General features: G+C 34.2%; 1 protein-coding gene across 3 annotated transcripts; it reads left to right on the forward strand.

Annotated features, from left to right (window-relative positions):
• The first annotated feature begins 166 nt into the window (after positions 1 to 166).
• On the forward strand, positions 167 to 21,877 carry LOC106643560 (facilitated trehalose transporter Tret1). Of its 3 annotated transcripts, none has more exons than XM_089589405.1 (7): positions 167 to 296; positions 19,121 to 19,250; positions 19,331 to 19,466; positions 19,698 to 20,154; positions 20,235 to 20,718; positions 20,818 to 21,010; positions 21,277 to 21,877. In XM_089589405.1, exons 1-7 carry the CDS (start codon positions 283 to 285, stop codon positions 21,522 to 21,524), a joined length of 1,662 nt encoding a protein of 553 aa, XP_089445531.1. In that variant the 5' UTR covers positions 167 to 282; the 3' UTR covers positions 21,525 to 21,877. The 3 variants fall into 3 exon arrangements, with proteins under 3 accessions (XP_089445531.1, XP_089445530.1, XP_089445532.1); XM_089589404.1 differs by lacking the exon at positions 167 to 296 and adding an exon at positions 14,325 to 14,551; XM_089589406.1 differs by lacking the exon at positions 167 to 296 and adding an exon at positions 14,325 to 14,551 and having other exon boundaries at positions 20,235 to 20,691.
• Positions 21,878 to 22,457: the final 580 nt, after the last annotated feature.

A 22,457-nucleotide genomic window follows, 5' to 3' on the forward strand; every position in this document is an offset into this window, starting at 1 on the left:
GTGCACGTGCAAAACGTGCCCCCGACCTTAGGGACCGGTGCCAAGAGCCGAGAGATACAGTGGCACGAGGATCGGGACGATCGGCAGTGCGCGTTTGTTATGCACCTCCGACGCGAATCGGTACTCCGTACCTCCGGTGCACGTACCTACCTTCCCACTAGTTGGGTCATGCCGTTTCGATACTTCTTACACTAGCTGTGTATTACACATCGAGGGTGATCGGCTCCGTACAGCTCATCCCGGAAGGAGAGAGCTTTTTTGCAACTTGCGGTTGGCGCTGCTATGGATGTCCACACGTGAGTCAATTGTAGCTTTCTTTGCGTGTATGCGTCCGTATCGATTGTGCATAGCTTTTTTCCCTGCGAGTCTTTTGGGAAGCTTTGTGGGGAGCCAGATTCAATGGTAGTAGGTATACACTCATCGCCCTCCAAGAGCGTATCAACGGGCGTTTACCCTCTACTCGTTCTTCAAGTAGATTAGCAGTGGTTTTTCGTGGGTTGTGCTCTGTCATCGTATTGGGATACTCTTTATTTATTTTTTTATTTTTTTTTTGTTCCGCTGCACGCGCGGATGAGTGGAAATCGGTATCGACCAAACAGGTCACTCTCGCTTCGTCTTGAATCTACGTTCCGTGCATGGTTAGGAAATTTTTTTTTCTTTACCTAACGTAAAAATTGTATGGAAAAAATTTGCCAATACCTGTGACAATACTCTAAATTATCTCATTATATTTAATTGCTAATGTATGATGACAAGAAATAGAAAACGTTGTTTGATATTTTTTAAAAAATTAAGAATTTAAATTAATTTAACCGATTTTTTAGTGATGAAAAAAATTTTAATTTTTAAAATTTATTACATCAGGGAAGGTAATGATTCTCTTACTTTTCAATTGCTAAATAAACACACGAGTTTCTTTTTACATTTCAAAGAAATTCATTTAAATCAAAGTGTTTTGCTTACAATAATTAATTACACATTATTTCAAACAAAGCGTTTGATCCCTTAATATTCAATATCTAACATTCGGTACTTGAAACTTATCTTTAAAATTTTTAAAACGTTTTTCTTTATTTTTAAATTATGTCTATGACGATTCACCAGTTTTAAGAGTCTCGTGGTGCCCCTATGGTATTACTCAATGCCGAGTTACTCTGTTCAATAGTTAACGATACTTTACTGTTACATTTTTTAATTTCGTTGCTTTATTCAGAGAAATTTTATTTAACAATTTATTATAAATAATTTTGTCAAATACATAAATACTGTTTTTTAATTACTTTACTTATGATTGTTGACGAATGACTTGTTGAAAAAATTATGAAACATATTTTTAATGGGTACTTCAACTCTTTTTTAAAATTAAAGTTATGTCAAAGACAAAATTTAAAATCATGCAAAATGAAAGAAAACATTTTTTTTATATTGCTAAATTTACTGTAATGCTTAGTAGACATTGGTAATTATGATACACATTTCTAACAATTTTCACATGTGTCTGGTCAACGTTATTTTTTTTTTTTTCTTCTTTTTTAAATAATTCAACTAAATGGATGTATGGTGATCCATTTATATACATAGATCTTGATTGTGTTAATAACGTCACCACCATATTGCGTTTATTGATCGTCTTCGCGGGTTAAGCGATTAATTGAACTTATTTAACTGCCCGAGCATACGACAATTACATATTTACCCTCATCCTCGTGATAGCGCACACAATATCTCAAGACGTGTGTTCTGATCTCCGTTGGCCGTGAAGGTCATATTTTTTAAATTGCATTCAACTAGTTTGAATCAAACAGCCTCGTTTTTCTTAATTTTGACTATTTATTTTCATCACGAGCAACTAGCTCTCAATTTGAAATGTACAAAATTCGAGGTTTCAAGAAATAACTGAAAAAATAAAATTTTACAATATTATACTTGTGAATTGTATTACTCTGTGTAAAAAATATTTATCATGTTTTAAAATTCATTTCTTCACACGCCAAATTATAAACATTACCATTTCTACCATGTAGATATTAGTGCAAAAGTATACGTGTATTTGAGTTCTACTTGAGTGCCAAGAATGTAAGCATGTCAAATAAATTAAAGTGTTGCGATATAAATAACTGTTTGTGACATCATAATATTAATATAGCGTATTAAAATTTCATAGATAAAAGCTTGTTAAAAATAAGTATGTTTGCATACGAATCTTAGGCTAATAGTTATTAATTTTTTTTTTTTTTTTTTTTTCAATTAAATTAGTCGTTAAGCAATTTTTCCTTATTTAAAAAAATATATATTAACTTTTAATTATTACCTAATTTAAATTTAATTTTAATTAACAGTTAATACTTCACTTTTGGTCTGACAGTAAAATTTTATGAACTGGCTTGCAAAAAATATATCCCCGATGTATCAAGTACATCATCTTATTACACAAATGATAAAAGGACTATATTTTTTAATCGTTAGCCACTAATCTGATTTTAATCGAATTCATTGTGATTCATTCATTCATTTTTCACTTCAAGTATTTTAGATATGTCCAAGCTATTGAGGTTCCACGTTTTTTAATAAGCCATTCACATGTGATACAGTTTAGGTACGTTGGCCAAGATCAATGAACCCGATCTATTGGTGCAAACACCCAACAACCCAGCATAATATTTAATTGACTATGCCAGAAATAAACTTATCCCCTGAACTATTTTTTTTTCTCAGTACATGAGTCAAACTTCTTGATTAAGTGGACCGTTAAAAGCAAGAACAGAAAATTCTTAACGATTACATAATGATTATAACTATAACTTTCGCTATTTGATACTTTAATGAGATAACTACTAATCTTCAATGGTGTATGTATTGTTTCTCTATACAAAGATGTAAAAAAAATGCGTTATAGTATTATTAGTTGAAAAAACAATTTAGCACGTGCTTGAGGATTAAAATTCACGTTGTGTATACAGTTTGGATGAGCTTCTCGGAGTTGTTGACCCCAATGTAGTCAATAAATCGTATATTGCGCAACGGACAACGATGAAATAGTGGAATTCTATCCAACAAAGGAGCATTAAGTTTCAAATTAATATTTATCATCACTATTTCATGAAAAAATTGTCTGTTTGGATTGTAAAATATTACATGTATATTTTCTCTACCGATTCAATGTTTGTGCAAAAAATTATTGAAACACGATACAAAAAAAAAAAAAAGTAAATCTCAAGTAATTCTCACGTACCCGATTTATGGATACCCATATATGTATACGTTCAAGCAATAAAACGTCAATTGCAAGTTTTAAAACATTAAAACTCGTTGGACTTAACCAAGTTCTTAAAAAAAAAAGAAAAAAAAAAAAAAAAAAAAAAAATAGATCACTCTGTAAAGTTAAAAAATCTCTTACAAATACCGAGGCAAAGTATGTAAAATACAATTGCATGAAACACCCGAGCAGTGGATTTCCCAGCTCAGCGGAGAAAAACTGTTAATCTGAATGCGTTTCTCCATCGTTTACTCACAAATATTGTACACAACTCTTTGGTGTTGATTAAGCGCATACAAGCGAGCTGAGCTAAATGTCGCCTCTGCATTATGTACATCTATACAAACATCGGGGCACATAAATGAAGAACATCACCCTCGCTTTCCAACGGTATACTGGGGTTATTAATTACATTTTTTCAGTCCACGATCTACCCTCTTGGTTTCCGAGTCTGTAGAGATAAAAAAAAATTTTTTGACTTTTTTTCGGTCTGAAAAAAGTTTTTTGAACGCCGTCTAATGTGCATTACATCGGTAAGTATTTGCTTCCGGGGTGACTTGCTTGCTCGACTGATTTATGCACAATCTTTTGGTGTACTACGTTAAACCTCCGAGTCTCGTGCCGGTGAAAACTGACGCAATCTGGTGCTGATTTGTGTATACTTCTCGTGCACGATCGAAGCATCGAAATTAAAAAAGAAAGGAAGAAAAAAAATATATATATATTATATTATTGATATAATTAATATAATTGATCTTTCGTCCTGATGCCAATTATGTACCTTTAAATATCAGTTCAGATACAAACACAAAGATTTTGCTTGAAATTAAACAGAATAAATACCCATGTTTTGTAGAAGTAGTGGGTTTGAACAATTTTTTCTTAAAATTTTTCGTTTTAGTATGTCGCGTGACCAAGTGTAAATATTATATCTTGAATTTTTTGCACACAGAACTCCCATTCCGTGTAATTTTTACGTATGATTCATGTTATTAGGTAACTAAGGCGAACTTTCATAAATTTAGACTAAATTATTTTGTTATGTTATATTACTTTTACTTTGAGATGTAACCAATACTATATTAGTGTTTTAATCTTTTGCGACGGTTAAAATATTTCAAAATTTTTCAATAATTCGCAAACGTTTTACGATTTGCAACTAATGTACATTCGTATATTCATTGGACACAAGGATAAAATCGATCAAAAATGAGTATAGTCGACTGAAGATTAGCCAGTTTCAATTTCGAATGTCGAGTCATCGCTTTTTCAACGCTTACAGTTGCGCGATACGCTCCTCGGACGGCTAATAGTTTTCTTTTTTTTTTCCTCCGTTCTCTCTTATTTTTCTCGTGTAATTTCCTTCACTCATCATTTCGTTCATTCATTTACCTTTATAAATTTTTTTTCATTCAGGTTTCACCGTTTTTGGATTACTCTTTGCACATAGATATTTCTAACGTAATTTTTTCTACAATGACCACGATCTGTAGCACTAAAACGTCCACAGTGTAAAGTAATGACGAGGACAACGAGCTTTCTTTCAATTTCATTAGGAAAGCGTCCAAATTGTTGGGCACACCATGGGTAAAAAAAAAAATTTTCCAAGCAGCTGTAAAACACCATTTTCAACTGATATAAACCACTTTGAGTACATATTCTACGATTAATTCGAGCCGTGGATTGAAACGCTTGCTGAGCAAATTTCGAGTAACGACCGTGACCGTCAAGTTGCCTGTATCACATTTCAGACGGAGTTTGAATCATTTATACGCTAATCTACATGGCCATCCATCTCAACGATGCATATGTATATGTTTAAGTGAAAACATGAGGCTATAGATCACTGCTCTGCTTCTTTTTCAATCGTTTTACTTGTTGTTCCAGACGCAATTCGCACCATCTCAATCGTTATTAACAATTGGATAGAACAATTTTTTTTTTTCACTCCAACAGTAATGGTATTTGTAAAATCGTAAATTTAATTAAACTGCAACACTTTTCTAGCGTATTTTTTACCACGCACAAAATTATTTTCGATTTATTTGTAACAATCTAGTGATATAACTTGCATTACAAAGATAAAGTGCTAATATTAACAGAAAAATGCACAATATTTTGCTAAATAATATTTACATGCATATTATATTTGTAACATTCATCGATCATTTTACATTTATGAGTTAATTGGCTCAATAATTCGTCAAGTATAGAAACGAATAGAAAATTTCGTCGACTGCGATTTATCGATTGAAATTGAAGTTATGTCTTACGTAATAGAATGGTGGTTGTAGTAGATGGTTACCGGAAGAAAATCGATAAAGCCTCTGCACACATAAGAATGGGATTCTTGCGCGAAACAATAAAATCATGAGATTTATTACAACTCGTACCACTGTATTATTCGTAATGAATAATACATTCAATATTATTTATCAAGTGATTTCAAAGTCGATGTTCTGCAGTTAAATTTCACGGTTAATTTTATTTGTGGTATTTACATTGCTACCAAATAATATTGCAAGTACACAAATTTCTTCAAGTAAAAATAGTAACATAGCTCTTTTGAATGTCTTTCAGTTTAGTAATTTTAAATTTAATTGCAATTTTAATTAATTTTATCTGTCGATTTTTTTCTCCAATAAAATAACACTAAAACTCAAAAGTCATTTATGTATTTACAAATACTGCATATACTTCAAATAAGTTTACCGATAACAAATATTTTTAAATCTCAATAAATTAATTGTCCATACGCAAAATCGAACAAAGCCAAGATAAAAAATTTTCATGTAAATCTCACTCGTGTATACTGAACTTCTACATCTAATTTGATTTACTTGCCTTAATATTAATGTATACAACATGTATATACGTTAAACATCAATGCATCAGATGTAGCTCTCTTCACAGTTAAGATAAAATCTCAAGTATGAATGTTTCCATTTAACATTCGCACTTGAGAGATAAAATATTGACTCATAAGCTTTTCCGATCAACTTGAAAGAAATGTGGAGGAAGCCTTTGATGGTAACATTGATATTGCATATAGTATATATTATGTTATTACGCGCAGTAACTAAATTACTTTGAACTTGTTTGTTTGATATTTATCTTGAATTTTCAAAGTCGATTTCGCACTCATAATTACCCTCACGCTTGTACTTCTTCATCCACTTAAAAAAAAATCAGCTCATCGAATGAATCAAGTAGGACGGCATACTGCCCTGGAAAGGCTCATAAATAAATATTTATGCCAACGATAAATGCCCAAATATGTACATGTGAGACGCGTGACGAAAAAATGCCGAATTTTCACTCGTCCAAACTATTAAATTTCTTTTCCAACAAACCACCCTCGACGTGTAGATCCGGAGAGTGAGTAACACACACACATACACACAATTCGTCGAGCCCCTCTGCTGGACGCTCTGGCAATATTCAACACCCGCACGAAGGGCAACGGGTTTTCCTGCACTCCCCCGCACCACGAAAACCGACCATCATCCGTCGTATATAGATGCAGGGGAGCCCCTCGCTGCGCAACCATTGCATGCCCACTATTTCGGTACACCACCCGCACGATATACATATATGCCCGGTGTTCCGATTGTTCCGAAGCATGGTCCACAATGCCGAGAGTATACATATATTATATTATATGCATGCACATTGCACACACAAAGTGGACAAGGGCACACACTTGTGTATGTATCGGGCGCACGGCTCGGTCTCGCAGAGCATCACCAGCCGCATGTGCCTGCAGTCGTGGTCGAGCTAGCGCACGGCACGCACCATCCGAAGCAAAAATCGTCCTCTCCCTTGCGGGTGCGCGATCGCTCGTTCGGCTCGTCCTGTAGCCGCAGTCGACGAACTCCCTTTTACGCGAAGGGAAAAAAAAAAAAAGAGTCCTTCCTTCGACCTATTGCGTGTGCGCACGTTTTTCTCCATCAGCGAGTAGGCTTTTTTTTTTTTTTTTTTTTTTTTTTTTTTTTTTTTCCCAACCGATCGGAGGTATAATTCCTGGATACGGGAACAGTGTACGACCGAAGAATCACAGAAATCGTCCTTAAATCTTTTACTTGACACGCTTCACAGGTAAGTCGTTTGATGGCTTATTTTATTTTATTTTATTTATTATTTTTTGGAAATTGAATGCTTTGGTCAAAGAACAATACTTTGCTTCGGATCGGATTTTGTCGGGTGCTTTGTTTTTTTTTTTTTTTTTTTTTTATACAACTGCCACGGGTTTGCGACGATTATCGGAAAAGCGTCTGTGTTTGAAGTGAATCACTCAGTTGCAAAGTCGAGGATTTTCTTCCACTTTTATACCTTTGGAAAAAAATAGCAATTTAGAGTAGAGTGACGATTTTGTGTTAAGAACCAATAGAAACGACTATTGCGAAAATTTCGCTAAAACTCGACCCTTCGTTTAGTATTAGAGATTACATTTTTCTTAATTTAGATTTTTCTTAAAAGGAATGTAAAAAAAAAAAAAAAATGTATTTAGTCATATAAATGTAACATAGCTATACATACCACCTCTACGCGTAATTGTCGCGGTGTCATGATAATTCGTCACCAAGACAATCGTGTCAAGTGCAAATTTATTAATTAACTTACTCGAGTTAAAAAATAACTAACAGTTAACGGCAAAAATAACCAACGTATTACACGTTATTCCAGAAAATTTATTCGCTATTCGATAGTGCGCAACAGCACCTATATACAAGTACTTGTACCTCAAAGATCGAAACGAAACAAAAGATCGGGATGGAAGTAACTTGACGCTCTCTCGCACACGCAACATTACACACACAGATATACTTACGCTCTCTATAGTTTGAAAACGTTTATATACTTTAGCACTTTTAGCTTGTCAACGAGGGTATGTGTATATTATTCGTCTGTATTTATATGAACATTGCCAACGACGATTCGTTAAATTTTTTATAGACATACAAATAAGCGTGTCATTCAATACTAATCTTTTTTTTTTTTTAATTATAACCAATGCACTTTCACGTAATATACACGTACGATACCACTTTGATTAGTTTACAGTAACTCAGGGATATTTACTTGGGGGCTACCACAGTACACACATACACATATCAGCGATTCTATTGTGTGTCGTTTCATGTATGTAAATACACGATTTCACGATTGTGGAGATTCCATGGTATTATATATTAGGTAAATTTATTTACGTCGACAATTTCAACTAGACTTATGCTCTGAAGAGTAATGAACATCGTTTCAAAAGTCAAGGTGATTTAAATTCGACAGAATCTTCCAGCCATTGTCACGATACCACAAAATCCCGAAACGTGATGAAAAAAAAAAATTAAATCCCAAAGCTGTGCGACTCGTCACGCGTTATACAGATGGAGCCGGAACACGTCCTGTAATCGAGGGACCATAATTTAGTTTCCCCGAACCGGCTTGGCTGAAAAATCCTCTGACACGCATGCAATAATGTATGTACACACACGCACAAATTATTTTCTTTTTTTTTTCCGTGTGCCCCAAGTATTGCGCCATTGCTTCTAGAAAAGCCTTGGAGAAAACGAGCCGGACCCACGGCCAAGCCAATACCTTACCGATTGTCGACCAGTGGGTTAGTCAGCCGGGATACTCGGGATTTCTGGGTAGAAACTCGGGAGGTTCACACGTACAAAACGCACACGTGTGTGCGCGCAGATGGTCCGAGGAAAATATGCGGAGTGGAAAAATACGTTAACGTCTCTTGCTGCGTTATACATATATAGTTTCACTGAGGAACACATATATGTGCGTGTCGTATCGATGCTCGGAGTACAAAAGATTTCACCGATCTAGGATTTTTCGTCAATATTTACTCCGCTCACATTTTATTAGTACATAAAATCAGGGCTCGATAAACAATGTAATTAATTTATTGCCATCGTGTCCGATTCAACAGAACTAGTGTAGTCGATCAAAATACCGGTTACCTCTCAACTGCTTGTTAACACCGTTGCGTTGGGGTGGATTAATTACTTACGCGTTTTAACAGTGTTCAATTGACACGATTGGATTTACAGTGTACTTTTAAACCGTTAGTTTTCAATAAACTTCGAGCTTGCAGTAAACCGTGTGTGTAGGGTTTGGTTCTGTATTTAGATAAGTGGAACAATTTTTTAATTTCAAAAAATTATTACAAATGCAACTTTTTTTTTTTTTAGCAAAAACTTATCATTTTAGCTTTCCTATGAAATTCATTTGATAGACAATGCACCAAAATAGCCCCAATATGTAGTAAGTCTAGCTGGTACGTTGATTCGTCTTTTTCCACTTTATATTTTAAAACCCGTGGCACCCAAATAAACTGCATATGTGTATACACGACAAACAGATTTAATCACCGGTACTTTTTCAATTTTTTAAAATATGCTTCTTTTTTGCTAATAAATGTATGATGCAACATATATCCTAAAAAAATAATTTTTAATACCACTTGTAACTGAACTATAAAAATTTAACTATTAACTATCTAAAAAAAATTGTCCAGCATAAACAATGCATTGCAATTTGAGAGAACAAACTGTTTAGAAGGAAAATAGTCAAAGAATTTAAATATTTTATTAACATACTGAACAACATACTTGAATACACAAAATGCATTATTGTACTCATATGCTGGGAAAAATATGTTCCCGTAGTGTTTTGTGAATAAATAGCGATGAGTAAAAAAAAATTTCCTGCAAAAAAAGTACTTGTTATTCAGCAAAAAAAAAAAAAAATTTCTTTCAAGGTGTTTGAAAATCCATGTAATAATCGTGTCCAAGTCTAACGATGAAAAAGAAAAACTACACGTCACTCTCGTGACGAACACTGTAATGCAAAATTGTTAAAATTATCATCGAAAACCTAATCTTCAAATCTTCAATTCCGAAATCATAAATCGGTTAACCAATACACTCAGTTATAAATCATCATCAGAATTATTAACGACCTTGCACTCGTTCACCATCGAACAACCCAGAGTTACCCGCGATACTGCAATCGGTTGATCTTATTTGGGAAAAAAAAACATTTTGTCACCTCTTGGTTTCAAACCATTCGAGAAATAGAGTCATCGCAATCTAAATCTGGAAAATGATCGGTAATTCGTCGTTAAAATATCAAACAAGCACATACAACAATAAGACAAAGCGGGGGGGGGGGGAGAGAAAGGAAAAGAAAAGCAGCTGCATCGAGACAAGGTTGACAAAGCATCTTATTGTATACATCTAGTCGTTAACTACAATTTAATTATACGTGCTTATGTGTGTACATGTGTGTACTACAGGTATGACTGTTTCCAGGCCTCATTTGTTACACGAGCGAGTAAAAAAGCAGCCTGCAGATTCAGCTTTTCAAAGCATCGAAATTGCACGCTTCCACGTTGTGAATGCAACGTATTTTCAAACTTTTTTTTTTCCCCCTACCGTCGCTGATTGTGCAACTGCACGTACTTACAAACACGTCACGCACTCGAACGCTTTTTTTTTTTTTTTTTTTTTTGCATATGCGCGTTTAAAAATATTTTTGATTCACAGACGAGCTTGTGGTCACTTGGTTAGCTCGGTACTGTACTTGTGTGGTTATTTTTAAAACCGAGGAAAAAAAAGTGCGAGGTAAAAAGATCAGTAGATTTAAAAATAAAATAAACTGCAGTTATCATCGCTAGAAAAACGTATGTTCGCGGACATGCACCGGAATTCATACAAAATGAAAAATTTACGGCATCTGGTGATGCAACGAGCGACCAATTCGTGTCCTCTGAAATCGTGCGTGCGCGCTCGCACAGCTTCAATCACGTGTGAATTAAAAAAATTCTTGAAAACTACATGGGTGAATCGAAAAATAATGCACCGTAAGCTTCTATAAAAATGATAAAATAGTGATTGTGGCCTTTGTTTTTGAGCCATCCATTTAGATTTTAAAGAAATTTTTTCATGAAATAAAAGTAAGTTTATTGGCATTCGTAGTTTAAACTATACAATGACTATTTATTTTTGGGATTAACACGTAGTTTTTAATTGTGTACACATCACGAATACGCTGGGAGCGTATTGTTTATTTTTACAGTATATAATAAAGTTCATAATTGTAGTAAAATATCGTGACTTTACTTGCCAATTAAAACGGTTAAGTACAAATAATCGTGTTACTGTTTCCTCTTTCATACGCAGTTTTTCTCTATAGTTTATAACTGCCTGGTTTACGAATTTTTTTTGCTCTTTTAGTACGTTAAATTGAGACGTACTTCAAGTAAACATGTCATTGTCACAAATTAAATTATTCCAGGATTTCTAATTCTTTAAAAAAAAAAAAAAAATTTATCTATGCTTTGATATTTTCCATGTAACAGTGAATAAATATTTCTTATTTTTTTATGGACTTTAATGTATGATTTAATAAATATTTTTAAAAATAAAAAAAACGTCCTCTAAAAATTTATACTCTTTTTTTTGGATAATAATGCATTCTTAAAGTGTCTCGAACGTGTCTCAAAAAATTTTTCCAAGGTTTAAGGAATAAGAGTTCAGATTTTTCGTAGAATTTCTTACTACACGTATTTCGTATACTTAGACATACCTGTTGATTGTACGTTTAATTTTTATAATTTTAACAATTTATGTTGGAAGAGCTCACCAAGTTCTTTATTAAACATCCATACTATTTATAAAAAAAAAAAAAAAACTATTTAAAAAGTGATTAAAAACAGCACAATCCCAAAAATCTTTACGTCTAGATCTTTTGATGAAAACTTAATTCTACATACATAATACTTATTTTTTTAATTCCTTAATTACGTTATTTTAATCTTTTTATCCTGGAAGTATTAAAAATGATTTAAAACAAACAGACTTACGTGTCATTATTTTATAGATTTTTAAAAAATAAAGAAGAAAATTTTTTTCCTGAAGAAAGTTCATTTTTTTGCTGTGAAAATTTTTTTCTGACAGATAAGTGCAGTACATTTCATTAATTAGGTATAGCTGGTAAAGTATTTAAAGTAAAATATTTAAGTACTTTTTAAAATACTTTGACTATTTTTTTTTTATATTTAGTAATGCGTTGTTTACGCTGAAAACAGTTTTGTTAAATTAGTGTTATAAGTAATACTTTTCTAAGTAATAAGTAAAATTTTTTTTCAGTGAAAAAAATTATATTAAAAAAAAAAAAAAAAAAAAAGAGTATATATCTATTTAAGCTTGAACTTTGAAACTATTAAGCTTAAGACTTTCTAAGAGTACTTTCGCTTTTAAAATGTACCAAAAGTCACCAATTAGGCTCGTGCGTGACGAAAACAAAAGAGTTCTTCCGAGACTTCTTATAACCGAAAACTGTTTAGTGCCATCCAGGGACTTGAGTGCATTCAAAATTCTGGTCGTCTCGAGATCGTAAGCTAATCCTGCAAAGGTTGATGGCCAAAGATTTTACGATGGAAAATTTTCATGACATGGTCTAATACTTTTTGAAATCGCCGAAAAAAAAAAAAAAAAAAAAAAAACTTCAAGTGTCGAATTCTAATTTGCTCTAAGAATCATATGGATTTCAAAAAAATAACTTAATCGTAATTGAAACATTGAATTGTTAATAGAGTAAATTAATGCGTAACCTGCAGTTGTATATTATATATGGTTTGGCCATCATTAAAAGTATGAGGCTATCTCAACAGTAGGTACGTAATTCAAAAAAAGTTTTTCTTGTAGAAATCATTGATCCGTCTTTCCACGAGAGAAAATTATTGCCAATTTTATTTATAGCCACGAAGCAGGATGTAACTAAAGCTTTAGCCTTCATAAGATCTATTTTTAAGAACGATAAAATTCTTAATTGGTAACTGAACAACCTTTAGGAAATCTTATTGTTTGCGTGATTCCAAATTATTTATTCATCAAGGAATAAGGTAAAAAAAATGATCTGACCCTTACACTAACTTTTAATGAACAGGTGATTTAAGATGCGTCCAAATAAAAATTACGAATTTTATCATTGCGTTTTATCATTCAATCAGTAAGTTTAATAAATTATCTGTAGACATGACGAGTTCACATCACTGCATTGTAAAAATACCGATGTGTATTCGAGAGTCATAGGCGCGAAACGTTTGTCAATAAAAGATTGTTTGACGCTAAAAGAAACGTCTGAATCTTGTCTACAAATAAAATTTAATAACAATTTTCCCTGAATCATACACTAACAATTATCTTAACATTAGTGTCCTCGTTTTATTGCGTGTCATTTTTGTTGTGTTAATAAAACCTTGAAATTTTCATACCGAGATAGTAATCCGAGAAAAAATAATGGTAAATGTTTCATTTCACGGATGAAATTCCGTATGTTAAAAATATTACGCAACTCTCAATATTTCGCACATGACCGCGATCCAAAGTCAAATCACTATAAACCGGCTGTCGATCGCAAATACCACTTACGGAATATTCAACCAATGTATGGCTTTGATTTCTATTTCTCTTCCTCTTGTGCTTTTTTTTTTTTTTTTTTTTTTTTCTTCTTCTGTTCGAAAAACAAAGCATTTACGTTTATTCTACTTTCTCGCGGACGAAAAATGTCTGACTAGCGCATATAAACATTAAAAAAAAAAATTACATGCATGTGTAAGTTGTCACGTTTGCGAGAGCACGATATGTCTCAAAAGATCACGTGATCGCACAACGAACAAAATGAGGCCAACCGATGACTTTAGTTTATATGAAATGTAATTACTGGTGAATCATTTTTTTCATTCCAAAAATCCAGCAAGAAAATAGTACGAACTAAGATAAATAAGCATCGACCGAAATTTAACAATTTGTTTCTCCAAAATTTTTCTTTTTAAAGACATAATGCATTGTTTAAGTTAAGAAAAATTTCTACTGTTAAATACAGTTAACTACTATGATATACGTAGTAATAAAAAAAAAAATTTCTAGTCCGAAAAAAGGCATATTTTGAGCAAAATGTTACCTCGCAATGAAGTATTTGAAAAATTCAATTGTTATTTTATCCACAAAAATTATACGACTGTACTCCATCCGAAGCAATACTTACTTTGACCAAAACTAGCCTTTATGCGCTTTGTAAAACACTCGCTCTATTTCAGGCTAAAAAAAAAAAAAAAAAAAAAAAAATAATAATAATGCATGCGGAATCGAAGCTCTTGCAAAGCTGGTGACGAAGAGGCGCCGCACGTACGGTACACAGTTCAATTTAACGCAAGAAAAAATAAATTTGTTTCTGGAACTTGTATCTTACGATAATGGACCCCTACTCGTTGAGGTAAGTTATGTTCATAAATAGAAAAATATTTGTTTTTCGTAGGTTAGTGTCGAAATTTGGTGTGCATTTCAAACAATAATAAATTATCGGTTTACCGTCACTACGTTTTCTTCGATTAGGGCAGATTGTCTTATTATTTGGGATGCTGGAAACTCATACAGAAAAAAAAGTAGGTTTATGTTTACATGTTACACGTTGTAACAAAAACAATAACTATACTTACAGCAATTTATCGGCTGATGTGAAGAGACCCCCTTGTAATTGATTTGATGGGCCATTTTTAATTTATAAGGAAAGATCCAGTAATGTGAAAAGAAAATAATATTAGGCTTATATAAAACATGTGCGATGTCTTGATAAAAAAAAAAAAAAAAAAAAAAAATGACTAGAATTATTTAAAAAAAAACTATTTATCTTAAATACATGTAAAATCAAGTTTGTTGTTGATTTGTATTAAAAACATTGAATATTGGTAAATTATTACAGTATTGAGTGACATTCATTGCATTTTCTTTGCCTTTTTTTGCATCATTTTTTGCAGATTTCATTGTACTTCCTCTTGCGTATAAATTGCAAAATACATTTATTTTTAATTATTTATTTCAAAAATGGCATAAGTTTCAAGTATTCCACTTTAGTTACGTTTCTTGCAAAATTACCTTAAAATAAAAGTCAAATATGAAAACCACCTTGAATTTAAAAATTAACGTTAGGTTTGTAATACGATTTTTAGAGCTTGGGATAAGTGAACAATGAACGCATGGCTGCAAATACATGATTAAATATTTAAATAATACAGTAGTAAAAAAAAATCATTAAACAATTTCAATTTGTCAATTAAAATGCCAGTCCCATAAATACTGTATCAAAACTGTACTCGATTTAAAAGCGGTCTTCGTGAAAGTTACCCACGTGCTCCTCTATAGAATAATCACATTTTCATCACATAAAGGATTTACGTTACGTAATAATGATTGATTAAATTCATACATCGATATAAAAATTGGTGCTGCAATTTACTCGAAAGCTTTTACCGAACAATAAATATTGACATTCCGTCAAGTGGCTTACCTAATCAAGGTCAACTGATATCTAAATAGAAGCGAAAAGATAATGAGCAATCATTATATAGTAATTTTGTCTCCGTTGCCTGGATTGAATATGCGCAACAGTTACGTACGAATTTTATTTTGACTTGGAATTTTTATGACTGAAAATCAATAGTTTTTTTATGTCTAATAAGCAAAAAAGCCTCATTTTAAAATAATCAACGTAAAACACTAAAAAAATCAATGCCTACCACAATCATGTTAAGTTTCATGTTAACAATTAACTATGGAATATTGAGAAACTTGTGAGATTATTTGTATAATTTAAAAACGATTTATAATAAATATGTGCATTTTACAAGGCTACATTTAAATACATAAATGTACAATTTAATTTGCGTCTCATCCAGTACAATAGCAAACCATGCGTGAAAGCACTTTGTAATTTTATTAATATTTTCCATAATAATTATACTTTAAAATCTGTAATAATAAAATAAATAAATCATCAATCTATGAATAAATGATTAATCCTATAAATCTTCTTAAATAGTCTTTAGTATCTCACAATTATTTGCAATGCCGATTCTTTTCATCATCTGCTCAACTTCAAAAGTATCTCATAATAAAACACGTTGTATATACGTAATAAATAAATTTTAAAAATGTTGATCGTCAGAGCGTTTGTTTTATTTTAATAGATAAAAAATAGAATCCCACAAAAAGAAAGCTGCAATTTCCCATAACTTTGACATACGCGCATTTTCTAAATTTCTACAGCATAAAAAACACACATTCTCCAACTCCCTCAACTCTTTTAGTCGCAAATACTTCAACTGGTCACCCGAGACTCCGTGAATCACATATATTTTCGATTGGGAAATAGCAGTGGTATGTAACTGTACTCGCGTGTACATAAAACACAATACAAGCTATACCATATACTTTTCACTTGTTCGCTCATGTTTAACAAGCCAAATGCATTTACTACTACAGAATAAAAACTGTATGATAAATATTTTTTTTTTTTTTTAATCGCTAATTTTTTTACGTCATTCGAACAAACGAAAGCTATTTTTCTAACGATTATCAATCAACACACGTGCCTCTTATCGTGCACTGTCATAAATATCGTGTACAAAAATTTTATCGACACAACTGAGGTAGATTAAGTACACCTTGATCGGCAATTTCTCAAAATCAATGTATGTACAACGTAAAAGGGAAAAAAGTACCTAATTCGAAAGATCATTTACTTGACACTTTAAGATAAGAGTCACTTCTGTGGGATAGACTACACATTACGTCGATTCATATTTATACCACTATTTCATTGCCTTGATACTTACAATATTTCTGTTATGTGATTTTATCCAACTGCAGGATTAGGGAAGTATAATTTTTTTTTTTCCATTTTAATTTTGATCACACTTTTCCCGGTCAAACATAATAATAACATGAATAATTAACGGAGGGTATTGTTGAGCCCCAGACTAGACTTACTGATTGATCAGTAGTAGGTTATTAGTCACAAGTAATTCCCGCTCAACCTTATCGTTGATGTGTATCTTCAGGTAATCTCGTGATAGATGTAAATATTTTTAAAGAATTTTTAGCGACATTATTTATAAAATTACGTAGATAGAGCGATTCATAAGGCTTTGGGTTAAGCTCTTTAAAATTCTTTCGTGGATTACAGTAGAGATTGATCAAGAGGGTAAATATTTGTGTTTTTGCTTACATGCGGATAGAATTTTCTTGTGTGAAATTAAGTGCATGGCAGTGAGTAGCATATTATTGACAGCTACTTCTCAAAATACAATTCGTTTCAATGTAAAGTTTAAATGGGATTTACGAAAAAAAAACAAGAACCCATTGTCTTTCGATTATCTAATAGATTAATTCAAAGATGGAATGATTAATAATTTCTCTAATTTTTTGAAGTTTTAAGAAAATTTGAAGAGAAATAAATATTTTCAAGGCATTAAATAATAATTCATGAATTATTTATGTTACTTACCAGTTTATGGGATCTAACAACAAAACATTATACATTTTAATTTAAATTTCTTGTAAGTATTGTACATTAAAAAAATGGGAAATCTCCGAATGATTATTTTTAGCACGAATAACGAAGATTTAACGTTCACGTTTTTTTGTTGTGGCTTATGGTGTCTAGTAAATAGTAATCGTGACCATAATTTTTCGGAATTTCCTTGGGACGTTCGTTGAATTTTTAAGTGACATCACTTACTCTTGCATCACTTATGGTATATATACTTACCTTGACACAAATATGGAAAACATGAAAATTAAATTTCTGCTTTTTGTAGATTTTTAATAAACGAAAAATTAACGTTTTTTAAAATACGTTTGAAACACTTTTTGCCCCATAGTATAATGATATGTATCGTTTTTAAAATCTTGTTATTAAAAAAATGTTCAAAGTTTGATATTGTTCTTCATCGCCAATTTATTTTGAACATAAAACAAAAAATATAAAATTTATTTACGAATTTCACGCGTCGTACGCTTAAATCTTGGCTAAGTAATGGCAACTGAGAATTTTCACATGATTCCAACAGTGTGCACACGTGAGGTAAAGTAAATAACCATCATAAACAGCTAGCTGATATACCAGGGTTCATTTAGGTAAGTATATCGCGTTACGGCACTTGTGTTGTAGCTACGTATATGTGTCGTCTACCTAGTTACATATTCCGTTTTAAAACATATTCGTGCCAAATGATTAAATATAATGACCAAGTGCTGGAAAACCACCGTGTTTTAATAAAAATGATGATGACAATCGTGGCACAGTTAAAAACAAATGAATAAGTATTTTTTAATGAAGATGAACGGTCTACGGTCAAATGCATTGTTAATGAATTATGATGACAACGATTTATCGTGTACTTGGAGAATACCACAATACAATATATACATATATTCAAGATCCCTCGAACCATAAATAATTTTTTCAATTTATATATTTTCGAGATGAAAACTTTTCTCCTTTTCGTGTCTCTATATATTTTTGAAGGAATTCGTGCAGATGCAATACATGTAAGTTAGATGTTATGCACGATTTTTTCTTTTTAATTTAACGGCTCGCTTGGGTTAAAAATTGTTAATTTTTCGTAATAAAATAATTTTTTGCATATTTTCGGCCAAAACGATATTCCATCGCCGGTTTTACGTGAAATTTTCTTCAGTTTCTACATTATATTTAATAAAATACCATTGGATTTCTAGTAACGGAAAAATCTAGAATTTTGAAAAAAATTGAAAACTTTAAGGGTGAAAAACCTCCAAAAAGAATGTTACACGCATTTAATTGCATCGCTCGAAGCGTGGGTAACCGATAAATCTTGGTGTGCCTCTAAACAAATTTTCCCAAGCCCCAAGGGCTCCCAAGTGATACACTCGTGATACATAATCATAAAAAAAAAAAAGAGAAAACCTTAAACGGTGCAAATGCTGATGAACCATTGTTTTTTTTTTTTTTGTTCACAAACAGTGTCGAGCGCGAGGCATCAAAGAACATAGAAGAAAACGAGCGAGAGTGCTTCAAGGATGCAATCGTGTCGAGCCGGAGTCTCAACAAGGGATACGTCGAGCCAACGCGAATCAGGAACGCCATACCAGAAGTGAGGGCGGAAAAAAAAGAAAAAAAACGTTTACTCGCTGCGCCCAAAGAGGTGGTTAACATTGTTTGCGATGATTACAGATTGTTAGCTGCATCATCGCCGCGACGTTCCACATCGGGGTCGGTCTCAGCATGGCGTATTCGGCGATTCTGGTGCCCAACTTGGAAAAAGATTCCTCGGAAATCCATGCCACGGAAGAGGAGACGTCGTACATTGGTAGGTTGAACGACTGGGCAAAAAAACAACAGCGAAAATGACAAAATTGAGCCAGCATTTCAATTTCATATTTTTTGTTTCTTTTTTTTTTCATCCTCCACTTGTGCGCCGTGATTTTCAGTACTCATGTACGTGCTTGTTGCAAACACCGCGCACAATTGGAGTAAAGTAAAGTAAAGTAAAACAAAAAAAAAAGTACTTAAAATTGAAAATCCCCCTGTTGTTCCACAGCCAGCTTGGTGGTGATAGTCGCCCCGGTGGGTGCCTTCGTCAACAACTACCTGATGGAATCGTTTGGGCGTACGCGGGCCCTCCAGTTCGGGGTGCTGCCCTTCGTCGCCGGCTGGGTGATGATTGCCACGGCGCCCAACGTCCACACTATCATGGCCGGCCGTATGCTGGCCGGGTTGTCGACGGCCCTGGCCACCTCGCCGGCCATCGTCTACATAACCGAGGTCGCCCGGCCCGAGCTCCGCGGCTCGCTCATCTCGTTCGGCCCGACCCTCGCCTCCCTCGGCATGGTCCTGGCTTACCTCGAGGGCTTTCTCCTCCACTGGCGGATCGTCGCCTGGCTCAGCCTCGTTTTCGGCATCCTGCCCGTCTTCCTCGTCCAATTCTTCGTCCCCGAATCCCCGGTTTGGCTCGTGTCCAAGGGACGCTTCGAACAGGCCCGCAAATCCCTCGAAAGGTATACACACACATAACTCCACAATACGCGGTGTCCACCCATTCGTTGGTTATTTATTATTATTATTTTTTTTTTTCCAGGCTGTACCAGTCCAAGCCGTGCGCGGGCAAGGTGTCGGCGGCCGAGGCGGCGTACACGACGATCGTCAAGGAGAACGAGATAAAACTGAGCGAGCAGCGTCGCAGCAAGCACGGCGCAGGCAACGCGTCCAAGCTGCGTGCCCTGTTGCGCCCGACCGGCTGGAAGCCCATGCTCATCCTCTTCCTCCTATTCTCGTTCCAACAGTTCTCCGGGATCTACGTGACCCTGTTCTACGCGGTCACCTGGTTCGAGAGCGTGGATCCCCACCACAAGTTCTCCTACGTGGCCTCCGTCCTCGTCGGGCTCACCCGGTTCTTTTGCTCCATGGTCAACACCGTCCTCATGCGCCGGTTTCCCAGGCGCGTCCTTTGCATCGTCTCCTCGATCGGCATGGCCGTTTGCATGGCGGTGTCCGGCTACTTCACCATGATCATTGGCCCCCTCAAGGACCGGAATGTCCCGATTCCCGCGTGGATGGGCTACGTCAGTCTATTTTCTCTCTCTTAAATTTACCTCGTTTGTACCACATACCTACTTACCTTTTATACGAATAAACAATAATGCTATACGTTTTATGTGTAGATTGTCGTCGCGTGTCTCCTGCTCTACGTGTGCACGTCCATGATCGGTATGCTCACGATACCTTGGACCATGACGGCCGAGCTCTTTCCCACGGAAATCCGGGGAATGGCCCACTCCATCAGCTTCTCCATGGCCAACATACTCATGTTCATTGCCGTTCAAAATTACAGAAATTTGAAGAACTTCCTGGGAGGTAGGTATTTTTATTTAATATGTTTTTTTTTTTTTTTTCCTTATCTTGGGCCCTCGATGCGAAAAGTAATTATATACGCGACGCAAATGTACAACTTTGGTCGTTCAAATGGTATATATACTTTGTGCATCCATAACATACTTACGTATATATACATATATAAAAAGTGCGCTCTGACACTGGTACGATTGTAATATTCGATAAAGGGCGTGGAAAAAAAAAAAAAAAAAAAAAAAAATCGTTTCCTCTGCTTCGATCGGCAACAGGTGCGCACATGCTCCAGTGGTTCTTCGCGGCGGTGGCTTTGGGAGCGGCAGGCTTCGTCTGGCTGATGCTGCCAGAGACCCACGGTAAGAAACTCTCCGAGATCGAGGAGTACTTCCACAACAACCTGCTGGCCTGCGGGGCCGAGGCGAAGGCACGGAAGCGCCGGGCCAAGCGCCGCGCCCAGCAGAACATCCAGGCGGCCGCTCTCCAGCCGCTCAATCCCCCTAAAATCGTACAAGTCGCTTGAAGCTCCGTACCTCTCTTATACGTATTTGTTTGCCCGCTTTCGAAAGAGAGAGAGAGAGAAAGATCTGCTTTCGTAAACCCCAGCTTTGCAATTCGAGATCTTGTGTCACTTCACCGCACGCTTCGACAATTTTTGTCTTTTTTTACACTTTTTTCACTTTGTATAATGATACACTTTTCACGTAGTACCTACTTCGAGCTTACCTACAAGTGTTTTTGTCTTTGAAAATCACAACCAACGCGAGAGAAAAAGTGGGTACGTGGTGCAGCATTACATCCTTTTTTTGGTTATAACAAAAAAATATTATTTTATTACTATAGATACTTAAATGTTATAATTTTTTTTTTGTGTGACTATTATTATTTTTTTTTTTTTTGTTGCCCCCAGCACGAGATTTTTCTTAGATCTTAAGTTTTTTTTTTTTTTTTATTGTAAAAGAAAGTTCCTATAATGTATATAAAAAGTAGCTGTATTATATTGAATACAGTAAAACTCGATTGTAACAGCTTTCAAAGAATGAAGAATTTTACTCGCTGAAAATTAACGTGATGCAATTTATCGCAAATAAATGTGTGTCAATGTTATACAAAATGATAAGTATAAGACTTTACATGTACCGTCAATTTTCTTTTTTTCCTTTTCAATACTTTATTTGTGTCGCACTGATAACATTTCCATTTTCAACTATTCGTACCAACTTAAATTTAAAAATCAATTGATAAAAGAGCTGGTACAAAGTATTGATTGATTGTTATTTAAACAGATATAGCTTAAAAAAAAAACTACATCTTAACTAAACCGCAATTGAGTTTTTATTAATTTTTTTCAGTGATCGGAACGAATATTTATCATCTCTTCGAAAACGTTCCCAACAGAATAATTATCACGAGGCTGAATATTTCATATAACAACAAATGATGGAAAAAAAAAGAA

Source organism: Copidosoma floridanum, unplaced genomic scaffold (genome assembly GCF_036245765.1).
Source record: "Copidosoma floridanum isolate Cflo_tuat_1 unplaced genomic scaffold, Cflo_Japanese_pri ptg000009l, whole genome shotgun sequence".
Lineage (NCBI taxonomy): Eukaryota > Metazoa > Arthropoda > Insecta > Hymenoptera > Encyrtidae > Copidosoma > Copidosoma floridanum.